This window comes from Pipistrellus kuhlii, unplaced genomic scaffold (assembly GCF_014108245.1).
Source record: "Pipistrellus kuhlii isolate mPipKuh1 unplaced genomic scaffold, mPipKuh1.p scaffold_m20_p_75, whole genome shotgun sequence".
NCBI classification, from domain to species: Eukaryota; Metazoa; Chordata; class Mammalia; order Chiroptera; family Vespertilionidae; genus Pipistrellus; species Pipistrellus kuhlii.
In genome coordinates this window covers 501,034-523,863 of record NW_023425579.1, presented here as the reverse complement: position 1 = coordinate 523,863, position 22,830 = coordinate 501,034, and the positions used below count along the sequence as shown (strand labels likewise).

At 41.8% G+C, this 22,830-nt stretch overlaps 1 protein-coding gene across 5 annotated transcripts in view; it reads right to left on the bottom strand.

Moving 5' to 3' along the window:
• Positions 1-2,105: 2,105 nt before the first annotated feature.
• The window catches only part of LOC118710504 (SEC23 interacting protein), a 48,199-nt gene continuing 27,474 nt past the window's right edge, over positions 2,106-22,830 (bottom strand). The window contains exons 14-19 of one of the 5 annotated variants that reach the window (XM_045576134.1): positions 19,834-19,989; positions 18,767-18,869; positions 17,338-17,523; positions 16,515-16,677; positions 15,930-16,031; positions 2,106-2,544 (exon numbers count right to left, since the gene is read on the bottom strand). In XM_045576134.1, coding sequence (XP_045432090.1) covers positions 15,950-16,031; positions 16,515-16,677; positions 17,338-17,523; positions 18,767-18,869; positions 19,834-19,989 — 690 coding nt within the window. In that variant the 3' untranslated portion in view covers positions 2,106-2,544; positions 15,930-15,949. The other 4 variants (XM_036423016.2, XM_036423013.2, XM_045576135.1 and 1 more) reach the window with 4 other exon arrangements.

Genomic DNA, 22,830 nt, shown 5'->3' with positions numbered 1-22,830 from the left:
CGCCAGCGAGAGGACGTAGCCTCTGGCGTGACGACGTAGCCGCCAGAATGTCCACATAGCTGCCGGCCTGACGTTGTAGAGAAGCCGCCAGCGTGAGGACGTAACCTCCGGCGTGACCACGTAGCCGCCAGCGTGAGGACGTAGCTCACGGTACGTCATCGCCATGGTAACATCATAGGTCAAGGCGTTACTCCCGTGTTTGTGGTGATGCTGGTGTAAACCTCCTGCGCTGCCAGTCGTATAAAAGCTGAGTCCCTACAGTTAGGCACAGTACATAACTACTTGATAATGATAATGAAAAGCATGTTGCTGGTCTGTGTGTTTACTGTACTATACTTGTTATTGTTTTAGAGTGTACTCTTTTTATAAAACATGTTTGCTGGCGGCAGCCTCATCCATCTTACGTTCACAGCGACTGGTGATTGCATCCCTTTCTCTCGTGCTTGACTGTATCTCGTGTTTGCTTACACAACTAACAAGCTGCACAGGCTTGTGGCCTAGAAGCAATGGCCTCCACCACATAGTCTCCGTCCGCAAAGGCGACACCGTCTATGCTGGTGGCCGTGCACCTCGTGATGCTCACTCGACAAAATCACCTCGGAATGTATTTCGCAGAACGAACCCACACAGGTCAATGTGACTGTGTCTGTTCTCTTAATAGCTCTTGGAGACCTACTGCTGTTAGGACATTTAGATCAGACTTTCCTTCATAACAGCAGGAGGTGCTCATAAGCAACCTTGGCTTTTAGAGGGAAACAATAGTTTCCTACTCAAGACCCTCAGAATGTCCTATTTACTGAGATTTCAAATTTCTTGGTTTCTAATTAGTTTCAGCTTCTGAAGTTCACAGACAATTAGCCACCAGGTGAAAGGCTGCCAAGGCAGAAGCTTCCCTGAGTGAAAACCCCAATTCCTTTTTTCCTCCCTAGGTAGCACTAAGGACAAGAGTCCCACCAGGTGAGTTCGGCACAACTTTCCTTAAATATATAGGAAAGAGCAGAGATTATAAACTCCCCCGACCTGGACTAAATCTCTGAAGAGCCAGAGTTCACCTTGCCTCCTCCCCTCCCAGCACCCAGCAAGCCTCCCTTGCCTTCTGAATTGTCAAAAGCACCCCCATGCACCATAATTCCTTCCTCTCCGGGACCTCCACTCCTTCTTCACCTGTAAATAGATAAACTTCTCTTCCTTAATGTAGATATCAGCTTGTTGTTGGGAGAAAAATGAGCTAAGCATTCCCTTTGAATGAGTGGCTGATACTTCCACTTTTAGAAATGTTCCAACGGGTGGCTGGTTTTAATCCAAAGTCTCTATTGGTGAACGCGGGGGGGGGGGGGGGGGAAACGATGACGACGACGATGACACACACACACACACACACACACACACACACACACACACACGACGTCGACACGCGAGAATGCTGGGACATAGATGACACCCAAATACTTAATCTTCCTTATCATTATTAGGAGACAGATTAGCTCATCAGTTTTTATGTTGCACCTGACAAGTTGGAACCATGATGGTGCAGCATGGGGCAGAACATAAATTACTGGCTCAGCATCTCGTCTACTTTCCAACCAGTAAGAAGGGGAAGCAGTTAAGAGAGTCCAAGTCCCTGCCTACTGGGCTGTGGGAAGGGAGGCAGTCACTATTCACCAGAAAATAGTGTCTGGTATATAGTAAACAGTTAACAAAAATCACCTATTATTGTTTTTATTACTAAAGAAAAGGAGAACATATAGTGAAAGAAGATTAGCCATCCCAAGTGATGACATCTTAGGAAATCCATTCAAAATGATGTTCTGTGCATACAGTTAGTTTTTCATCCAATACATGTGCATGAAATGCCACTATATGTCACGGAGCTAATCATTGGGAAGCCGATGCATGGCCTTTACACACAATGGGTGAATGTTTGAGTGAGCCCTTTTATGGAATATCAATCTGGGTAAGGTCATGAAAATTTCATGAGAGCAAATAATTTAAAAAATGATACAAGTAATTCTTTCCATAGAAGGTCTTAGATAAAACAGACATATTTAAAGCAAATTTTTTTGTAGCTTGCTGGAAAGTATGAAAAATAAGTTATAAAGAAAGTTAACCAACCTTATTTATTGGGTTACATAGTCACTAGCAAAATGTTATAGTCCCAATGCTGAATTGTTACTTTAATGACTTTTTCTGCATTTTACGCTGAAACACTTTTTTATTTTTTCTATATACAAAAAAAAAAATTGTCACTGCATTTAGATAAATATACAGGTCTAAAATTGAATTCTTTCTGACTCTTGTGTCAGATAAATATTCAAGGGATTTGATCTGGGAGAGAAGCCAAGAGTCCAACTTCAGTTTATTATTATTTCTAAATTACATATAAAGTACCCCATAAAGCCAGTAATAACAAGCCAGCTCAGCTGCCACTGGAACGCATTATTGTGGCAGCCATGGATGTCACCAGCTCAGCTTTCCTCATGCCCCAAATTCCATTAGCATGGGACTTCCCAAATGGTGCCATCACCACTGCTTCAACCTTTCCCACCATAACAAGTGAAACAAATGATTTGCACTTAGCATCTCAACTAAAATACCAATAATTATCCATAATAAAAATGTCATATTATAAACATAAATTTAAAATACCAACATTTATATAACACAAACTGTAATATTAAAGAGTGACTATTTTAAAATCAAATGTAAGAGATGTGTGAGAGCTTTGCCCTGAATTAAAATGAAATTGCATCCAATTAGGGCATTTTTCTGAACTTAGGCTTCAGATTTCTGAGAGGCAGATGAGCCCTAGGAATCCACATTCCGCCCCTCGTGCTGTTAGCCTGTGGAGCTTCTCGGTAAGGCCTGCTCCTGAGGACCTAGCAGTTCTCTCGTCCGGCCCACACCTGGTACCTGCCTCTGGGATGGCAGCACCGTGCCCATCACAGCTTCCCCCCACCCACTGTTCCAGGCACCAAACAAGACTTCCTAACTAAGAGAGGCAGAGCACTGACTGTGGAATTTTGCAATTCCTGTTTTATGTAACTGAATCGCACGCTCATTTCCCCAGCTGCTGTAGTATAGTACTGCAGTGTGTCTGGCCAATAGTCATGATTTGTTTGGGACTTGCTATACTTTAGATACAATTCTCAGTCCTCGGAGGAATACTGAGGCTCCTTTATTCATTAAAACTACTATGGATCATTAACTACAGGTGTGCGCCTATCTATTGTAGTAGGTGTGAATGAACGTATTTACTCAGCATACACTGATGGAGAAACTACGTGGGCCTAGCATGACGTTGCAGACATCATGCTAGGCCCACAAAAGCAGACACAGGCCCTACCTTCATGGACTTTAGAGGCTAGTAGGGATGGCAGACAACCATGTAATTGTACAAGTAAACACAAAACCAATTATTGAATGGGTAAGTGTTGCAACCATTGTAAAGCTTGGGTACTAGTGGTTCCGTTTCCTAGCATTGTCACAAAGACAACCCACCAAACAGGAGTAATTTTGGCATAGCCCAGACTGCTGTCTGGGGGATGAAAGACAAAGACAGACTGAGCCACCAGAGATCTGATAACTAAATGCAGTGTGGGTCTCCCCAGCAACAGAAAGAGGCTCATCATGGAAAATCGGAGTTTGGTTAAACATGATGCATCATCAGTTTCGTAGTTTTGACAAACATGCAATGTTGATGTAAGATGTAACAATGGTGGAAAGTGCATGAGAGCTGCTTAGAAACCCTCTCCACTGCCTTTGCAACTTGCATGTAAATCTAAAATGATTCAAAAATAAAAAGCTTATTAAAAAAAATAGCTTATATCTGTACTTGAATTCTCAAAAACTTGTGATATCTAAATACAGTGATTGCTAACTCTTATAAAGTCTCCATTTGTGCTTTTCCTCTTATATTAATTATCTGTTGCTGCACAGAAAGTCAACCCCAAACTAAGCAGCTTAAAACGACAAACAGTATGACCTGACACACAGAGCTGCGGATCTCAGCAAATCTGTCTCTGGGTCTCTGACAAGGTTGCCATCAAGCTGTAGGCTGAGGCTGTAGTCATCACAAGGCTTGATCAGGACTGGAGAATCCAATCAAAGCTCACAAAGCAATTGGTTTTTTTTGTGTGTGTTTTTTAAATATATTTTTATTGATTTCAGAGAGGAAGGGAGAGGAAGAGAACGATAGAAACATCAATGATGAGAGGAATCATTGACTGGCTGCCTCCTGCTCACTGGATGGAGCCCACAACCCAGGCATGTGCCCTAGAAGGGAATCGAACCTGGGACCCTTCAGTCCACAAGCTGATGCTCACTGGCTAGGGCTAAGTGGTTGCTTTTAAGCATTAGTTTGCTGACTATTGGCTGAGGAGTCAATTCTGGTCTAGCCACTTTCTGAAGAGTACCAGCAACCACCTGGGTCACCCAGGGCAATGTGAGGGAGAGGAAAACCCCAAGGAAAACCCAGCCCTGGTCCATCCTGGCTCTGGTTTCCTGCACTGCCCAACTGTAGTCCTCAGACCTTGGACCCAAAGCTCTCCTTTCTACAAAGAGTTCAGGACCAGTTGCAGATGGAGGCTCTGAGCACCATTCCTCCCCTCCCCTCTTCTCAGGCACTTCCAAAATTGGAATTAGAACAAGTTATTGGCTTCCTAGACCACAGATAAATTCTAAGTAGCCTGTAACAGATTTTTCTTACAAATTGTACAACTGTTTATTGCCTATAAATCAACCTAATTTAGATGTCAAGCCTCTCTGCTGGTCTAGCTGGTGGGAAAATATAAGCCCTTTCATTTTATTATAGATGATATAGTCTCATGGCTCAAAAAAAAAAAAAAATGATGAGAGGAATAAAAGAGAAACATGCAAAAATGACCCTCACTCCACTATACCCACCAGCCAATCAGAGCGAGTATGCAAAATAGCTCAACAAAGATGGTGGTTAATTTGCATACACAGATGTGGAGTAAAGACTGAAGACAGCATAGAAGGAAGAAGGAGGGGAAGTGGAAAGCAGGGTGGTGATAGCAGGGGGAGGGAAAGCATGGGGCAGCAGCAGCTGCAGGAGGGAAACAGCAGTGATGGAAGGGAAGCCCTGTTCTTGCAGGAATCTTCTTGCAATGGGCCTCTAGTGCATATATAAAGTCATACTGTGACAATCTTCGTCATACTGTGACAATCCTCTTTCCACGCCTATATATAACCACTGATACTGGTTTCTTATGCATCTTTCCAGTTTCATTATATTTACACAAGGAAGCCTAAGAGTGTATTATATGTGTGTTCTCCCTTCTCTCTCTCTTGTCTCTCTCTCTCTCATTCCTCTCTCATTCTCTCCCTCCCCCCCTCTCTCTCGTTTGCTCCATTGTCCCACAAAGCACAGCATACTCTCCAATCTATGCAGCAATTTGCCTTTGCTATTTCACTTAAAATGTCTGGTAGCTCCTTCTCTGCAGAGGTTGATTGCTCCTTTTCACAGTGTCCCATGGTGTGGAAGAGTGTGATTTATCGAACCACCTCCTTCTGGCAGACCAGGTTGTCAGCAGTCTCCCACCACCAACAATGCATTGAATACACAGAGTTTAAACAGTCAGGGGAAACGTAAAAAACAGCCACGGCATTTCCTTCTGAGTGTTTCCCAGTAATTTCTTTCTCCTGCTGCTGTTTCTTCCTTCTGATTTTTATTTTCCTAGAAGCCAAGTATTGATGCTTTATTGTAGTCTGTGCACTGTTCAGGGTCATTCTGGCGACTGGAATTACACAATAAAATAGACAAATGTACGTTTGTGGAAGTCCTGAACACAGCAGCAGCAAACCTCTCATTCATCTCCCCACTCCTGCAGCCTCGAGCGCTGTGACAGCAGACTGGTAGGACTTTGCAAGCTCAACATGTGGTGACACCATCAGAGGCAGGAAGCTAGGAAGCAGAGGCTGCGACAGTGAGGCCAGTCTGGCCAGGGCTACTGACACCGTGGAAGGCACTTGGGAGTTTCTTCCTCAATGCTCTACAGTAGGGGTGTCGAACTCAATCAGAGAAGGGGCCAAAATCTAAAATCCAGCCTAAATCGCGGGCCGAATGGTTTACGAACAGTCATAAACTGTCATTGTGATGGAAACGCAGCGGAGTGCAGTGATGACAGCGCGGTGCGGGCCACATTGCAAGGCCTGGGGAGATGGATTTGGCCTGCGGGCCTTGTGTTTGACACATGTGCTCTACAGCTTTCAAATACCCATTGGCATATATATATTTTAAGGAACTGAAAGCCAGGACTCCAAGTGACAGGCTCTCCCATGTTCGAGGCAGTATTGTTCACAAAAGCCTAAGGGGCAAGTACCCCCAGTGTTCATCAACCGTGGTCTATAAATACAATGGAATGTTATTCAGCCTTAAGAAGGAAGGAAGTTCTGGAAAATTCTACACTATGGACCCTAAGGGCATGGTGCTAAATGAAACAAGCCAGCCATGGAACAAATACCCACAACTTGCAAACATATAGGCCACTGAAGCAGACATTCAGCCTCTCTCTTTTTTGTCTCAGCTACAAAACACTTGGCCAAAACCCAAGCCAGGAGGACAGGAAGTGGCAGCGACCTGGCCCGGAAGGCCTGGGTCTTCCTGAACCCAGTGCTCAGGGTGAAGGAAGAGCAACAGCGCTGGTAACCAGCTGACGTTTGGAGTCCTTACTATAGCCCAGCACTGTCACATGCATGGTGCTCTTACTTTGGCTCAAGTCTCACAGCCACTGTATGCGATGGAGGAATTTCATGACAGCGGAAACTGACCAACAACAAACAACACTTCCCCTGCTGAGAGTTGGGGAATGCGGAGCAGGGGGGAAGCAGGGAGTGGTTTTCACAAGAACCCACAGCTAGAGCTGGACACAAACACAACCAGGTGTGCACCAGAGCTCGTGACTATGCAATCCAGTTTTTGTGGGCTCAGTGCAGTCCAGAGCCTGAAGAGGTGAAATGCCAGGACAAGACTGATAACCTGTTGTGAGTACAGAAATACTAAGGAGACGAGCAGCTGACAGTCCGCCAATGCTTCGCAGGGAAACAGGCAACAGTGTGATTGATCACCATGACGGCACCTCTGCGCTCCTTTCAAGGACCCGGTCCTAGGGCCCTGACTCTCGTGCAGCCCGAATGCCAGCTACTAGGTTACAATGAGAACTGCAACTGGAAAGAAAACCAACATTCAGTGCCTACAGTTCAATCACCCCCCTCTCAGGTAGCAAATCTGCCTGGGAAGCCACCGGAATGTTGCTGGTAAACCTATGATTCAGCGCTAAGGTATCAAGTCATCAACACCTACAATAAAACAATGGTAATCTAATAAATGGTGATGGGGAAAATTTTATTTTATTTTATTTTATTTTTTTTTAAAGAAAGAAAAAGAGGCATACACAGAGGTCTGTCAGACTCAGAAAGCAGTTTCCCCTCATTCCACACCATGGTAACAAATGCGACCCAGGTCACCATCCTTATCTGCTTAGGATGACTTACTGACAAGTTTAGTGTTTGTCCCAAACTGTTCCTATGAAATCAGAGTAACTGCAGACTTGATTTCCTCCTGAGAAAAAAGGTACTTGTTCCTGGGAAAAAGGGGAGGTTTGTCTTTGCTTTAATCAGCAGCTTATACGCTCAATTTAATTTATATGAGAAATTTGATGAGTTTTCATTTGAAAAAAGGTTTTTCTATCTTTTAAAAGTTGGCAAACCACTGATCTAGATGGTCTTGCAAGGTCTTGTCCAAGTGTTAAAATTATGTATTTTATTTTTAAAATTCTTTTATTCAACGAACATCTGGAAAGGGAGTGACTAGGTGACAAGACCCTGATAGGCACGGTGATAACAGTGAACAATATGCTAGTAGTGGAGACTGCCCTCTGGAAACAGTTTATTTGGTTTTTGTAAGAAGCTGAAGAGTAATATAAATAGCACAGGCATTCAGCCAGCGTGGCTCAGTGGTTGGACATCAACCTAAGAACCAGGAGTCACAGTCTCTTTCAGGTCAGGGTTCATGCCGGGGCTGGGGCTTGATCCACAGCAGGGGGGCGTGAGAAACTAATCAGTTTCTCAACATTGATGTTTCTCTCTCTCCCTCCCTCACCCTTCCTCTCTGAAGTCAATAAGCATGTATTAAATATCACAGGCAGAGCACATTTCTTGGAGTTAAAATAAAATCACAGGGTTTCCTGAACCTGGGCGGGAACAAATTTCTCCCAGAACTGCGCCCAGTAATCCTCCTCCTCTGCCCAGTATTTAGAAGACACAGGCTGAATAATGCAGACAAAACCAGTTGTAAATTGTAAACTCATATTAGAATTTATTACAATATACATAAATAACCCTCATTTCTCTGAATTTCATCCGACTTGGGACATCAAGGGAGAACAAGTGGGAAGCAGCAGCACTGGCCTGGAGAGGTGGAGACAGAGGAGCAGGAAGCTGTGCTCCGGCCCAGGCCCGAGCTCGCCGTCTGCAGACGGCACCGGCACCGAGGCCGGGCCCTCAGCTGCACACAAGGTGCTTGGAATATATGTTGTCTGGGGTCCACTGCAGCTCTACGATCTACTGTCCTAATTCTATTATTAGGAGCAAATGCTATGTACTAATAATATATAGCACATACTCACAATGAAAAGCAAATAAATGCCAAACTTTTAAGGAAGATAAGAGAAATACAGACAATTGATACTTTAAAAAGATACACTGATATTACTGTTTTATTCACACTAATTAGAATATATACACAAAAATGTGTACCATATGTTGCTTCTAAAAAATTCTATGTTCCATGAGAACTATGTAAACAGTATAAAATGTCTCTATTACATAACAAAAGAAGAAAAATCAGTATTTCCATGTAGTATTAGGAAAAGAGTTAAGAAAATCTAATGTTATAGTAAAACAAAATAAAATATTACAGAACAGTCTTTTCATGAAATTGATTTATGGTCTAAAAACAATACATTTCATACTTTCAAATACTTTGGTATAAATGAAATTGATACAAAGTAAATAAAAAATCGGAAGTCCTCTAGTCTGGTTCTCACATTACCTGGAACTTCAGGATAGGGCGACTGCACAGCACCCTGCAGCCCCCCTCCCCGAGTCGACACGCAGGGAGAGCCTCGGAGGACTGCCGCGCAGTCAGTCAGGCGCTGCACTTCCTCCCACAGCAGTGCTCTCCACAGCAACTCAAAAGGCTTTATCCAAACCTCAGATTCAACTCGGAATATAAGTGACTGAGGCTAGTGCCTCTTAACAAATACAGTGACGCTGCATTAAAGCAGTTCAGAACAATTCACATTTAAAATAGAACATAAGAATTGTTAACTCATACTGCTATAGTCTCAATCAGTCCATACTTGAATAAAAGAACGTACTACATTTAAAAAACGCAAGTCTAACAGCCCACTGCAACAGATTTTTAAGAAACAGAAACAACCGTCTGCATGCTGTATTTCTTCATAGACATCACACACTACTTTAACAACTGAACTGAGGCGTCTTTAATTGCATTTAATTACATAACCGAGGCGTCTTTGATTACATTTTTCATCTACACTGCCCAAATGTGGTACTGTTTCAGTTGTCTTTTTGTTCTGTATGTTTTCTTCTAAATGAATCCCTACATCTGAGAATTGTATCTAAGCAAATGTCAATGTATCTAAGCAAGTGTTTCTAATCACTTTGTCAATCCATCACAAGAATAAATGGGAATGTCCTCTGAGAATTTTCTCAGCAATGTAATTTATATGGTGATTTTCTGTAAAGACAAAAGTCTTCAAAGAAAAAGGAATCCTGCTAAACCTTACAAACTTACAGTGTAATAGAGTGATGCACTGCTGTTCCTTTCTGGACTTGTATTTTTTAAAGAACACACTGTGAGTGGCCTGCAGAAATCAAGCCTGTGAGCACGTTCTCAGACAGATAGGGCACCAGAGGGAAGGGACAGGAGTCAGCCAGGGACATTCGGTGAGGTTCACAGCAGGTGACCTTCATGTCACAGTGGGTATGGAAAATAAAAGGAAGTTTCTGACAGGTTAATGTAAGGCTTAAGAACAATTCTAGAAAGGAATAAATAAAAAGAATTCAGCAAAATTGATCTCTGCTTGAATGAACCATGTATGCAAGAATTGTTAATATTTTAAATTAATTACTTCATAGTATTAGTACGGTTTTTAGAGCTTAAGTTCTTGCCTAAATTTTACAACCAAGTTGAAGAAGAAATAAAACAATGAATAATGAACAAATTAAGTGTGAAATGAAAGGGTCTTACTTTTTCAAATTAGGTGATATTAAAATCCTAGGACTATATTGTTTGAGTTTTGTTCATTCAGTGAAGAGAGACTAATGGGGAACTTAAAGAATTTCAAAATTTATTTGGAATCATTGCCAACACTATGGCATATTAATAACTTGCACTGTCAGACAGTAAAAACCAAAAGGTTATAATAAAACACCATATTTCAATGAATCTAATACACCATTATTTTACGCACCATCTAAATAAAAGACGCCCAGGATACGAAGCTAAAAGGAGACAGACTTGCACAAACAGTGAGTGCGCCAAATGGCTACAGCCTCGGGGAAGGGTCTGCACACCTCCTCCTTGACAATGGGAAGAGAGTGAGGGAATACCTCGGGGGCTGAACTAGTGCACACACCCTGTCCTGCCTGCAAATTTTGTGTCTGAATTCACAATACCAGCGTAGTCCAAGGAACTCTCAGAGAAATTAGCTTAAGAAGATGCAGGGTGGTAGTGCCCCCAATGAATGGCCAGAACATGCAAACATGTCCAGAAGAACTCAACTTCCTGCCAGGCAACAGCTGTTTTTAAGATGCATTCCAAATTTAAAGATGCTGAAATGTGAAAAATATAATAATTTGAAGTCAGTGAAATATGGTAAATAGACAAATAAGTCAATAAAAGAGACACAGAAAGCCTAGAAAACAAACATTGGCCACATTAAACAAAATACACACACACACATATTTAAATAAAAATCTTAAAAGATTGGCCTACATATTTTAAAACCATGCTCTCCACCCCAAAATACCCAAAGCATAGCAAAAATAAATTACAAATGTGCACTGGGGAAAAAATATTTGCAATGGCAAAGGGTTATTACTGTTAAATATCACAATCATTAATCAAAAAGAAATAAAAATACCTTACCCCGCACCTCCAGAACAATAAGTAAAGGTCAAGAATTGACAAAAGAATAAATACAAGCAGCCAAATAAATACACCAAAAAACCTCAATTTCACTAGTAATAAAAATGTAAGGTAAAGTAATGACATAACACTTTCTAACTATCAAATTGGCAAAATTTTTAAAAACAATTCTACCCAGTGTTGGCAAGGATGCAGGAAAACCAGCACATGCATTGGTGGTAGATATGAAAATTTAGGCAACCTCTCTGAAATGTAATTTAGCAATAATCATAGATCCAAAACCTTTTAAAATATGCAACATACTTAGATCTAACAATGCTGTTTCTTATGGAATTTATCCCAAGCAAATAGTCAGAAATGTACAAACAGGATGTACAACTACATGTCAGAATCCTATCTAATAAAAGAGTAATATGCAAATTGACTGTGACTCCAACACACAAGGTGGCTGCCCCTATGTGGTCAAAGATGGCTGCTTCCATGTCGACACAAGATGGCCACCACAAGATGGCCAGCAGTGGAAGGCAGTTGGGAGGGACCAGGACTGCAGGGTATGGCAGTTGAGGAGGGGATCAGGTCAGTAGTGGAGGGCAGTTGGGGGTGACCAGGCCTGCAGGGGAGGGCAGTTAGGGGAAATCAGGCTGGCAGGGAGCAGTTAGGCATCAATCAGGCTGGCAGGGGACTGGTTTGGGGATGATCAGGCTGGCAGGCAGAAGCTATCACAAACCCCTGGATTTTCTGTCACTTCACTGACATCTCCTTCACCACAGACCCACTTCTCTTCTCTGCCTACCCTCCTCTCTGTTCTTTGTGGGTGATCTCACACAGTCTGTGGCTTCAAAAGGCAAGTACATTCTGAGGATTCTAAAATTATTCTTTTTAGACCAACTACTGACTTGATAAAATAGAACTACTGATTTCTCACACACACACACCCCACATACACACACACCCAAAAGCCTTTCCATAAGCTCCTCAGGAAAAGGTAGCACCATCACCCAGTTGGTTACATCAAAATTTCATAAGTCATCCGTAGCTTCTCCTTCCCTCATACTCCACCGTGAATTTGTCAGTAAGTCCTAAACAACTCACCTCCAAAACAGATGGGAGTTCAATCTTCTTTGACCATCTCCACTACCCCATGTTAAATCTCCCTTCCTTTGCTCAATAGCCAAACCTTCAACCAGTACTCACAGCATCTCTCTAAAGGATAAACCAAATCATGTCCCTCAATGTCTCATTGGAGTCAAATACAAGTCCTTACAGGTCCCTCATAGTTAGGCCCACAACTTCTCTGACACACCTGCCTGCACTCTCCCCTTCACTCAGCACCCTCTGGCTAGCCTGGCCTGCTTTCTGTCCTTCAAACCTGACCTATCTGTTCCCATCTCATGACCTTTGCAGCTGCCTTTCTTTCTGCTTAAATTGTCTTCCCTTATCTTCATGTGTCCAACTTCTTGTCATCATTTAATTTTCAACTCAAATGTTTTCGGGTCAGCAAAGCCTGCCCTACAAGTAACCCGGTAACTCTCCACATCTTCCTATTTTGTCTTTTCCACAAAAGCTGTCAACTTCTGAAATGCACTTTTGGATTAGAATATAGTACTATTGTCAACCTCCTTCCAGTGGAAGATACTCCTCCCAGTGGAGTGACTCCTCACTTAACCTTCATGGATAGGTTCTTGGAAGTGTGTCAAAGCAGCACATAGCAAAACCTCTTCTTATCAGAAGCTCATAAATATAAAGTTCCTAAAGCATCTCATCAATGTTGTAATGAAAGACCTGCTGTAATTTCTTTAAGGTGAAAATGCTATCTTTTTTACCACTTATCCCCAGCATGAAAACTGATGCCTGACACACAGTAGGTACTAAAATATTTGTTGACCAGTTGGAAGACTATTTCATAATTTAAAATCTGGACTGTGATAACCTTGACATTACAGTTATTTTATCATTATACTATCAGAAATGGTAAGAACTGCCGAAACTGGTTTGGCTCAGTGGTAGAGCGTCAGTCTGTGGACTGAAAGGTCCAAGGTTCGATTCCAGTCAAGGGTACGTACCTTGGTTGCGGGCACATCCCTGGTAGGGGGTGTGCAGGAGGCAGCTGGTCGATGTTTCTTTCTCATCGTCGTTACTAGCTCTCTCTCTCTCTCCCTTCCTCTCTGTAAAATATCAATAAAATATATATATATTTTTTAAAAATGGTAAGACCTGATAAAACTAACAAGAATCTGATTATAGAATGGCTTTTTAGATCTCTTTCCTACTCTATTGACTATGACTCCTTAATACTAGTATATATTAGAAAATGATTTAAATGTCTACTAACAGGAAACTGGCTAAATAGATGAGATATAGCCATCCAATGGACTACTATGTATTAAAGAGAACAAAATTTGATGTACAAAGCTAACGTGGAAAGCTGTGCTAGCAAAATGGCTAATGGAAAAGATCAAGGTACAGATCTATATAGACTAGAGGCCCGGTGTACAAAATTCATGCAAGAGGGTATGTATCCCTCAGCTCAGCCTGCACCCTCTCCAATCTGAGATCCCTCTCACAATCCAGGACTGCTGGCTCCCAATTGTTCGCCTGTCTGCCTTCCCAATTGCCCCTAACCACTTCTGCCTACTAGCCTCATCACCCCCTAACCATTCCCCTGCCAACCTGATTGATGCCTAACTGATCCCCTGCCAACCCGATTGCCCCTAACTGCCCTCCCCTACCGGCCTCGTCACGCCTAACTGCCTTCCCCTGCCAGCCTGGTCCCCCACAACCATCCCTCTGCAGGCCTGGTCGGCCCCAACTGCCCTCCCCTGCCGACCCAGTCACCCCTAACTGCCCTTCCTTGCCAGCCTCATTGCCCCTAACTGCTCTCCCCTGCAGGCCTGGTGCCCCCCAACTGCCCACCCCTACAGATCTGTTCGCCCCAAACTTCCCTCCTCTGCCTGCCTGTTCACCCCTAACTGCCCTCCCCTGCAGGCCTGATTGCTCCCAACTGCCCTCCCTTGCAGGCCTGGTCCCCTCCCCAACTGCCCTACCTTGCTGGCCATCTTATGTGTTGGAGTGACAGTCAATTTGCATATTACTCTTTTATTAGATAGGATAGAAGCCTGGTGCATCGGTAGGAGCCAGCTGGTTTTGCCCTGAAGGGTGTCCCAGATCAGGGTGGGGGTTCCCTTGGGGTATGGAGTGGCCTGGGTGAGGGGCCTGGAGTGGTTTGCAAGCTAGCCACACACCCCAGCAACCCAAGCATAGGCCAGGGCGGCTGGAAGCAGGTATCTGGGACTTATTTATCTTTTGTAATTGAAACTTTGTAGCCTTGAGCAGAGGCCAGGCCTGGCCAGGGTGGGCGGGAAGCTTGGCTTCCTCCATTGCTAAGGGCAACCCAAGCCTCCTGCTTGCTCCAGCTCCATGGCAGCCACCATCTTAGTTGGGTTCGCTCAGCCAGAAGATGGGCTCATGGCTGGTGAGCGCAGCTGCCATAGGCTGGGATAAGAACAAGTGGTGCCTGGTGCGATTCGGGCTCCTTCCTAGCCGCCTTGGCACATAGCAACATTCCCCAATGGATCCTGGACTGCAAGAGGAATTCCACAGGGATCAGGCCTAGGCCAGCAGTTGGATATCCCCCAAAGGGTTCCAGATTGCAAGAGGGCACAGGCCAGGCTGAGGGATAGCCACCCCCCCCTCCCAGTGCACGAATTTCATGCACCAGGCCTCTAGTATTCAATGAGGTTCCTGTTGACTGGCTATGCTCAGGAATATTTCTAAGTAAATTCTACTAAAAGTGCATCTCTCCAAAATAAGGCAGAAGCTGAACTTATCATTTATTATTAGAAAACCAAAAATTGGCAGAAACTACTTTTGATTTTAGTAATTCAGAGCTCAGCTGTTTGTGTTTTCCTCTTTAAAGGCTTTAAAACTTCTAACTTGTAAAAAAATACATCACTTATGTTTTAGTGATGCATTATCTAGTAAGGAAAAAGAGGTATGTGTCAGGCGTCTCAGGAGGACAGTCAGGAATACAGTATTGTTGACTTGTAGGTTGGCTCACCATTTTGAATCCCCTTCTCTAGTCCTATCCTCTATAAGACTGGAAATGCATCACACATTACTTGTACAGTCTTCCGTGCAGCTTGGCATTGTGGGAAGACATGGGATATGTGACACAGGCTCGGTCAATACATATGATTAAATCTTGGACATGATTTTGCTTTCCTAATTAAAAGGGACAGATACAACCAATACCACCCTTTCACCATCAGTCATGCCTTGAATATAGATGTGATGTTTGCAACTACAGCAGCCATCTTCTAACATGCCAACATGCAGGCAAAAATATGCAAACAATCTGGGCATCTGTTGGCATCACTCAATAAACGAACCTTCCCTGTTACATAATTAAAGTAAACCTCCATTTATCTGAGTAAACCTCTTAATTCTGTTACCTACAACCAAAGAAATTCGTAGCTGATGTTCCTGAGAATCTATTTTTAAAAGACACTTAAAGAACTCAAATTCTATGCAGAATTAGAAGACGTTTGTAAGTCAGAAGTATAAACTGTACACTAATTCCCTTCCTTTGCAGTCTCTATTCTGAACTTTTAAATAAAAATAAGAAACGCTCAAAGAAAACAGAAAAATGGGAAAATTGTTGGTCAATATCAATGCCATAAAAAACATTTCAGAATGAAACATTCAGAAATTATACACACAATAAAGATAAACTCACAGAGTGAAGCTGAAGTCCAATCAATGCTGGGGCTGTTCTGGACTAATGTTCATTGTTCGATAAATTTCCTTAAGTAATAACAGGGCAGTATCTTCAGATTCCCTATAAAAAAAAAGTTCACATGTTCTTAAGAGACAATTAGAAGTAATCTCTATGCATAAAGGTGGGAAATGCAGCTTTTATTCTATCAACTCTCCCGAAGGACAAATGAAAAACAAGTAGTGCGATCTCAAAGCTGTCCTTAAAAACTGGATGGACACCACTCAGCTGCAAACCATCCCACTGCAGCTCTCCTTGCTGAGAGCGAGTACAGAAAGGGACGCTCTTCTAATTCCTTCCTACCACGCCCCTCCTGTGAAAGGAATCCCTGCAGACACAGTCCGTGCTAGCACCAAAGGCCTCTAGTCAAAGGCAGAAGACCTACTGCCACCTTGTGGGTAACTGAACTAAAGGGAGGAAACATTAACTTCAAAGGAATGTTCCTTAACGAATGATAAATCAGTAAGAGTCTCACTAGTACTACAACTGCTTCCTGTGCTAGCACCTAAAGGCCACCTGAATGTTAGCAAAGAAGAAAATACTTACCAATAGCACAAGTGACTCTGAAGAGCGAAAAGATATTCATTAAAACTCTCTATTGGCTTTTCTTGAAGAACGTAGTCAATTCGACGGCCTCCGTTTAGCATTCCAACCTTTCCTAAGTAGTCCTCTTCCTTGGAAAAATCTGGGCTTTCAACAACCTTTTCTGCTAGAATTTAAACCATTTCAATATCAAAGTCAATCACTTTATCATTATTCTTTGACTTTAGCTGACTTTCTGGGCTCAGTGTGAATATTGCTTGACACACGTAGCAACCTGGGGAGCTACCAGGCTCACTTCCCATTCCTCCAAAGAGCCTGGGGAAGCGGGGCTGGTTACCAGAGAGAGGAGAAAGAGCCCACGAGCTGACAGAACTTTTGAAGAAAAGGAGTGAGAGAGCATTGCAGAAAGAAAGGAAATAGAATTAGAATCTGAAAAATTCAAAAACATCACGGCACAATGACGTGACATTGCGGTCAAGTCCATAACAACACAGGTAAACAACAGCATCAGGAAAGGTCGTTTCTCCAAGTGTGTCTTTCAAGTGCCTGAACATAAACTTGGTTCTCAACTCTGACCTTTGGAATCTCAATGAAACTTAACATTGCAGAGTAAAAAGTTCAGCAACTATCAGGTAAAAACCTCGTTAGAAAGGATGACATGCATTTTCAAGTATATATAGTTTAGCACAAAATATTCTTTTATAGGAGGAGTCTTTACATCTTTACAAAGAAGACTAGAATAAAAAGCATCATTAATGATTTATGGGTTACAGTTGTGAAAACAACATTTTGAACAACTGGAAAAGACCTTAAATATCAAATTTACCTTCAACTACTTGCTTTTCTTCTTCTTCTTTGATTTGATTGGCTACCTTCTCCAATTCTTCTTGCAGCTGAGTTGAAGAGGTATGAGCACGGGCAAACTCATTTAAAGTTTGCCAGGCACTTTTCAGAGAGCTAATAAAACCCTGCTTCAAATCCGATCCCATGCGAGAGAGACTGTCTTTCAACTCTAAAGAGATGAAGATAACACATCAGGTTATTAGTCAGTGGGTAAAATTCTGCACCACAAAAATTAAAAATAAAGTTAACATTATTCACAGGCAGGGTGAAAGCGCCTAGTCCTCTCTTAAATGTCATATAGATGAAGTATCTAAACCAAAACCCTCCAACATGTTAAAATGTTTTGAGAAGCCAAAACCGGTTTGGCTCAGTGGATAGAGCGTCTGCCTGTGGACTGAGAGGTCCCGGGTTCGATTCCAGTCAAGGGCATGTACCTTGGTTGCGGGCACATCCCCGTTAGGGGGTGTGCAGGACGCAGCTGATCGATGTTTCTCTCTCATCGATGTTTCTGACTCTCTATCCCTCTCTCTTCCTCTCTGTAAAAATCAATAAAATATATTTTTTTAAAAATTCTCATTTTAACTCTAAAAGAGTTAAATTTATTTTAAAAGCATGATGAAAGAAAAGAAAAAGAAAGAAACTGTCAAATAAGAGGGCATGATCACTTTTTCTTCTTTTAAGCCTGTGGGTAAGTAATATACACCATTAACAGACATAAGAGACACTTAAACCCCACTTAGTATAATAGAATCAATGGATGTTTTCAACATGAAAAGTCAGTCTTGTTAGTAAGGAAAAAAATACCCACTTGAGACCATCTAACTTATTTCTTTCTTTCTTTTTCTTGTTTTTTTTTTTAAATATATTTTATTGATTTTTTTCAGAGAGAAAGAGAGAGGGAGAAAGAGTCAGAAACATCTGTGAGAGAGAAGCATCAATCAGCTGCCTCTTGCACACCTCCTACCGGGGATGTGGCCGCAACCAAGGTACATGCCCTTGACCAGAATCAAACCCGGGACCTTTCAGTCCGCAGGCTGATGCCCTATCCACTGAGCCAAACCTGTTTCGGCCAAACTTATTTCTTGATGATTTGGTCGTTAGTTCAAATGCTACTCTGCTTCTCAATTTCAAAGATTATAATCAAATTCTATCAACGTGTAGGCATTATATCACTGTATTACCACCTTCCCTGATTTCTACGTGTCTCAGCAGTTAGAATGTCATCAAGGGATAAAGTCATCAAGGAGAAGAAACTCATCATAACTTTCCTTATAGTACCATCAAATATTTAGTAAACAAGTTCTCAACATAGTAGGCACTGAACATTAATTCTGTAAGACAGGACTTACTGTTAATATTTTAATATTTAGGGGAAAGAAATAAGTTTTACCAGTATAATATGTACTTTTTACCTAAATGAAGTCTTTTTCTGCCTTTGTGATGTGGAATGAGAACTGCTTTTAGGTCCAAATCAGGAACAATCATAGGTTCCAGTCTATATGCCACTGGATCAAGCTGTAAATAAAAAAATGGAAATTTATTTAAAAAATCTATTTTATTTTGAGTTATATACCTTAGCTGTGTTAAAAAAAACAAACAAAAAAAAAAAACAGCCGAAACCGGTTTGGCTCAGTGGTAGAGCGTCAGTCTGCGGACTGAAAGGTCCCAGGTTCGATTCCAGTCAGGGGCATGTACATTGGTTGCGGGCACATCCCCGGCAGGGGTTGTACAGGAGGCAGCTGGTCGATGTTTCTCTCTCATCAACATTTCTAGCTCTCTCTCTACCTTCCTCTCTGTAAAAAATCAATAAAATATATGGGAGGAAAAACAAACAAACAAAAAAATACACATACACACAAATACTCACAAAATTGGCAAACCAGACATATTTATTTTTTTCACACCTATTCAAATACTGGTAATTGTAAGTAGAAATCCAAGTTTGTAGGTGAAATTACTTTGCCACAAAGCAATATAATTATCTAAACTGATAAAAGGGTGATATGCTAATTAGACCGCATAGACTGGATGTCTTCTGGACAAAGCCACAGTGCTGGGGGCCAAAGCAGAGACGGTTGGTTAAGGGTGATCAGGCCAGCAGGGGAGCAGTTAGAGGTGATCAGGCAGGCAGGCAGTGTGGTTAGGGGCGATCAGGCAGGCAGGCAGGCAGGTGAGCAGTTAGGAGCCAGCAATTCCGATTGCGTGAGGGATCCTGGATTGTAGAGGGTGCAGGCTGGGCTGAGGGAACCCCCACCCTCTATGAACAAATTTGGTGCAAGCCTCTAGTTTCCTTGAAGAAAGGCTTCTTGGTTGAAAAGTTTATTGGAGAGTATTGGACTGTATCTATAAGAACATAGTACTTATGTTGTACAAAAGCCAAATCAGTTATTAATTGCTAAGAAATAAGACTCTGAGAATCTATTAGGATAAGGGTACAACTTCTTCAGTTTCAAAATAGAAGTTAATTCAATTCACTCACTGGATGATAAATATTGAAGAATCCTTTACAGGTAGGAAGCCTGAAGTTCTCATCTATCCGATCCACTCCTCGAATAGTCAGAAACATACCAACTGGAGATCCCAAGGCAAAGAAAATCTCTGGTTCAAAGTCTAATGAGCTATAAACAACAGAAACCTAGAAAGAAAAAAAGAGCAATAAAACATGATCATAAGGTGAAATATATTAAGTGAAAACTGCATGTAGTACAGAACATTGTGGCTGAGCCTCGGCTACTATAAACGTTAAAAAAAACTTACATTAGCCTATAGTTAGGCAAATTCATCTAACACAAAGTTATTTTGTAATAAACTGTTGACTATCTCATGCAATTTATGTGAAAACACAAAACCTATAATACAATACACATTGGAACTGTGGGCCCTCGTGGTGGCCTGGCTACCTGGCAGCCGTGTTCCCGACCACAACCCAGCATCACAGGACAGTGTGCTACCACATACACTAGCCTGAGAACAGACCAAAATTCTAAATCAGTTCCTACTAAATGTGTATCACTTCTGAACCAGCATAAAGTTGAAAAATCATGCGTGGAAACATCATCAGTTGGAGACGGTGTGTACTAATGAGGGTGATGGAGAGAGAGAGGCAATCCTCTGTGTTATTTAACTAAGCTATAGAAAAGAAAATATTTTCCTTTTTGAAAGAAACCATAAGGAAGAGAATACACATGTACAGGTTTGAAAAAAATCTGTAAGTAATAGGCCCACACAGTGGGAATGCCAACAGCCACAGCCGTTCAAGCTGCGAGTAGCAACAATTACCAACGTTTTCTTTTATGCATCCTTTGGCCCAGCTAACGTTCTAGTCACTTAACTGAAAGAAAGAATAAAGAATGCACACAGAAAGTTTGGTTTAAAACTGTTCATCACTGGATCACTCACAAGATTAAAACACTGGGAAGATCCTATAAGTTCAATTTTATGGGCTGTCCTCCCAAAAAAGACCTTATTTGGCAATAGTCTTAAACTGATAATTAAGCTAAAGTAAGGTCTTTGGGTATGCCCTGATCCAATATAACTGGTGTTACTATAAAAGGGTATATTTGGACGCAGACAGAAATGCACAAAGGGAAGATGATGTGAAGACAGGAGAATGGCGTGTGAAAATGGAGGACTGGAGTGATGCATCTATGAGCCAAGGAACAGGTGACCAATCAACAGAAACTCAAACGAGGCAAGGAAGAGCTCCACCTTGGACTTCTAGCCTCCAGAAACATGAGAGTAAATCTATGTTGTTTTAAGCCATTCAATCTGTGGTACTTTCCTAAGGCAGCTATAGGAAACGGAAACATCCAATGAGTAAATGTCAGAATAAAGCATCATTTTTCAAAACAGTGAAACACAATGGACATTAAAAATAAAGCTTTATAACAATGTTTACTGACACAGAATTTATTCTTAATATACACAGTTTACCTCTGAACAGTTCCAATGTGAACTGTTGTGAAAGGTCAACTGTATATTGTTTGAAAACAGCAGTGTAAGGTTTTAGTAAAGCATTACACGTAGTACTTTACCATATTTGTTAAAGTATATGCACAAATAAAAGTCCAAAAGGTCTTCTTCAAGCAGCTAATGGCAGTTAGTTCAGGTTAAGGAAATTCCAAAGTTACATTTTAATCTTCATTTGCTTAATCGGTATTTCTTGGCTTTCTGATCACGAACGATGCATGCTGTTGCTGTGGTTGGACTGCTCTGGAACTTTTTGAGTAACAAATCCAACCTGCCCACCTCAGCCCACCCACCATGGAGATGGCATGTGACTTGGGCTGGGCAATCAACCTGTGCCCCCTTCTCCAGGCAACAAGAATTGGTACCCAATGGACTTGTGATTTAAACTATTATACATCAAATAAAATCCCTTCTTGAAATCTTCCTAACAGGACCTACTATCAGGACAGATTCCTTTTCCTTGTGAGCATAAATAAAGGTGTAGGGAGATGAGGTCAAAGCTACTGAGAACTGTGATTCCAGTTTTGTGAAGAAGGCTAAGTCCCAGGGAGAGGCACACAGTGTGTGTCCTGGTGGCGTGGAGCTCACGGCCCCAGACATCTCCCACCCCTGATCCTTCCCTCACAGGGAGGGGAGAGAATATCTGCCTTTATTTGCTAGTCTGCTCAAATTTGCTCATGTTTTAAAAAAGAGAGACATTTTTAAAAGTCAATCTTTATGAATGAATTTGGCTTGAAAGCTTGGACAAGCTCTAGCAAACATCCAGTTCCATTTGCTGCCATCTTGATATCAGTCATGATCTCACTTATGATAATGGAACCTTATTTATAACTTAAATATGCTGAAAGTAACATCCAAAAGAAATTTCAGATTTCAAAGCCAGTGATACAAGAATATCAAAGTATATTATTAAATGTTCCATTATCTATTACTTGATCGATTTTTAAAGGAATGTTTCCCCAAGGAAAGCACAATGAATACTAAAAACACATAATTTAAGTGAATATAGCAAGTTTCTCTCACAGAAACTGAAATATATTCTTAGCAGAACTTTCTAAGTACTGCCAATTCTGTTATTGGCTATGATAGAAAAATGCTATAAAAATTGATAGAAAGCTGAAATAAATAGAATTTCAAAAGTTATATGATGTATTCAGTACACACTCAATCCCTTATTTTGAACATTATAAAGGAAGCATACAATTTTTATTAGAATCCGTTTCTTTCTCTACCCCTCCCATAACTGAGGAGTAAACGGTTAAATAATAGACAGATATGTGATGATGATGATAAAGATACGTGACTTCAGCCGAAACCGGTTTGGCTCAGTGGTAGAGCGTCGGTCTGCGGACTGAGGGGTCTCAGGTTCGATTCCAGTCAGGGGCATGTGGTTGCGGGCACATCCCCAGTGGGGGTTGTGCAGGAGGCGGCTGGCCGATGTTTCTCTCTCATTGACGTTTCTAGCTCTCGATCTCTCTCCCTTCCTCTCTGCAAAATATCGATAAAA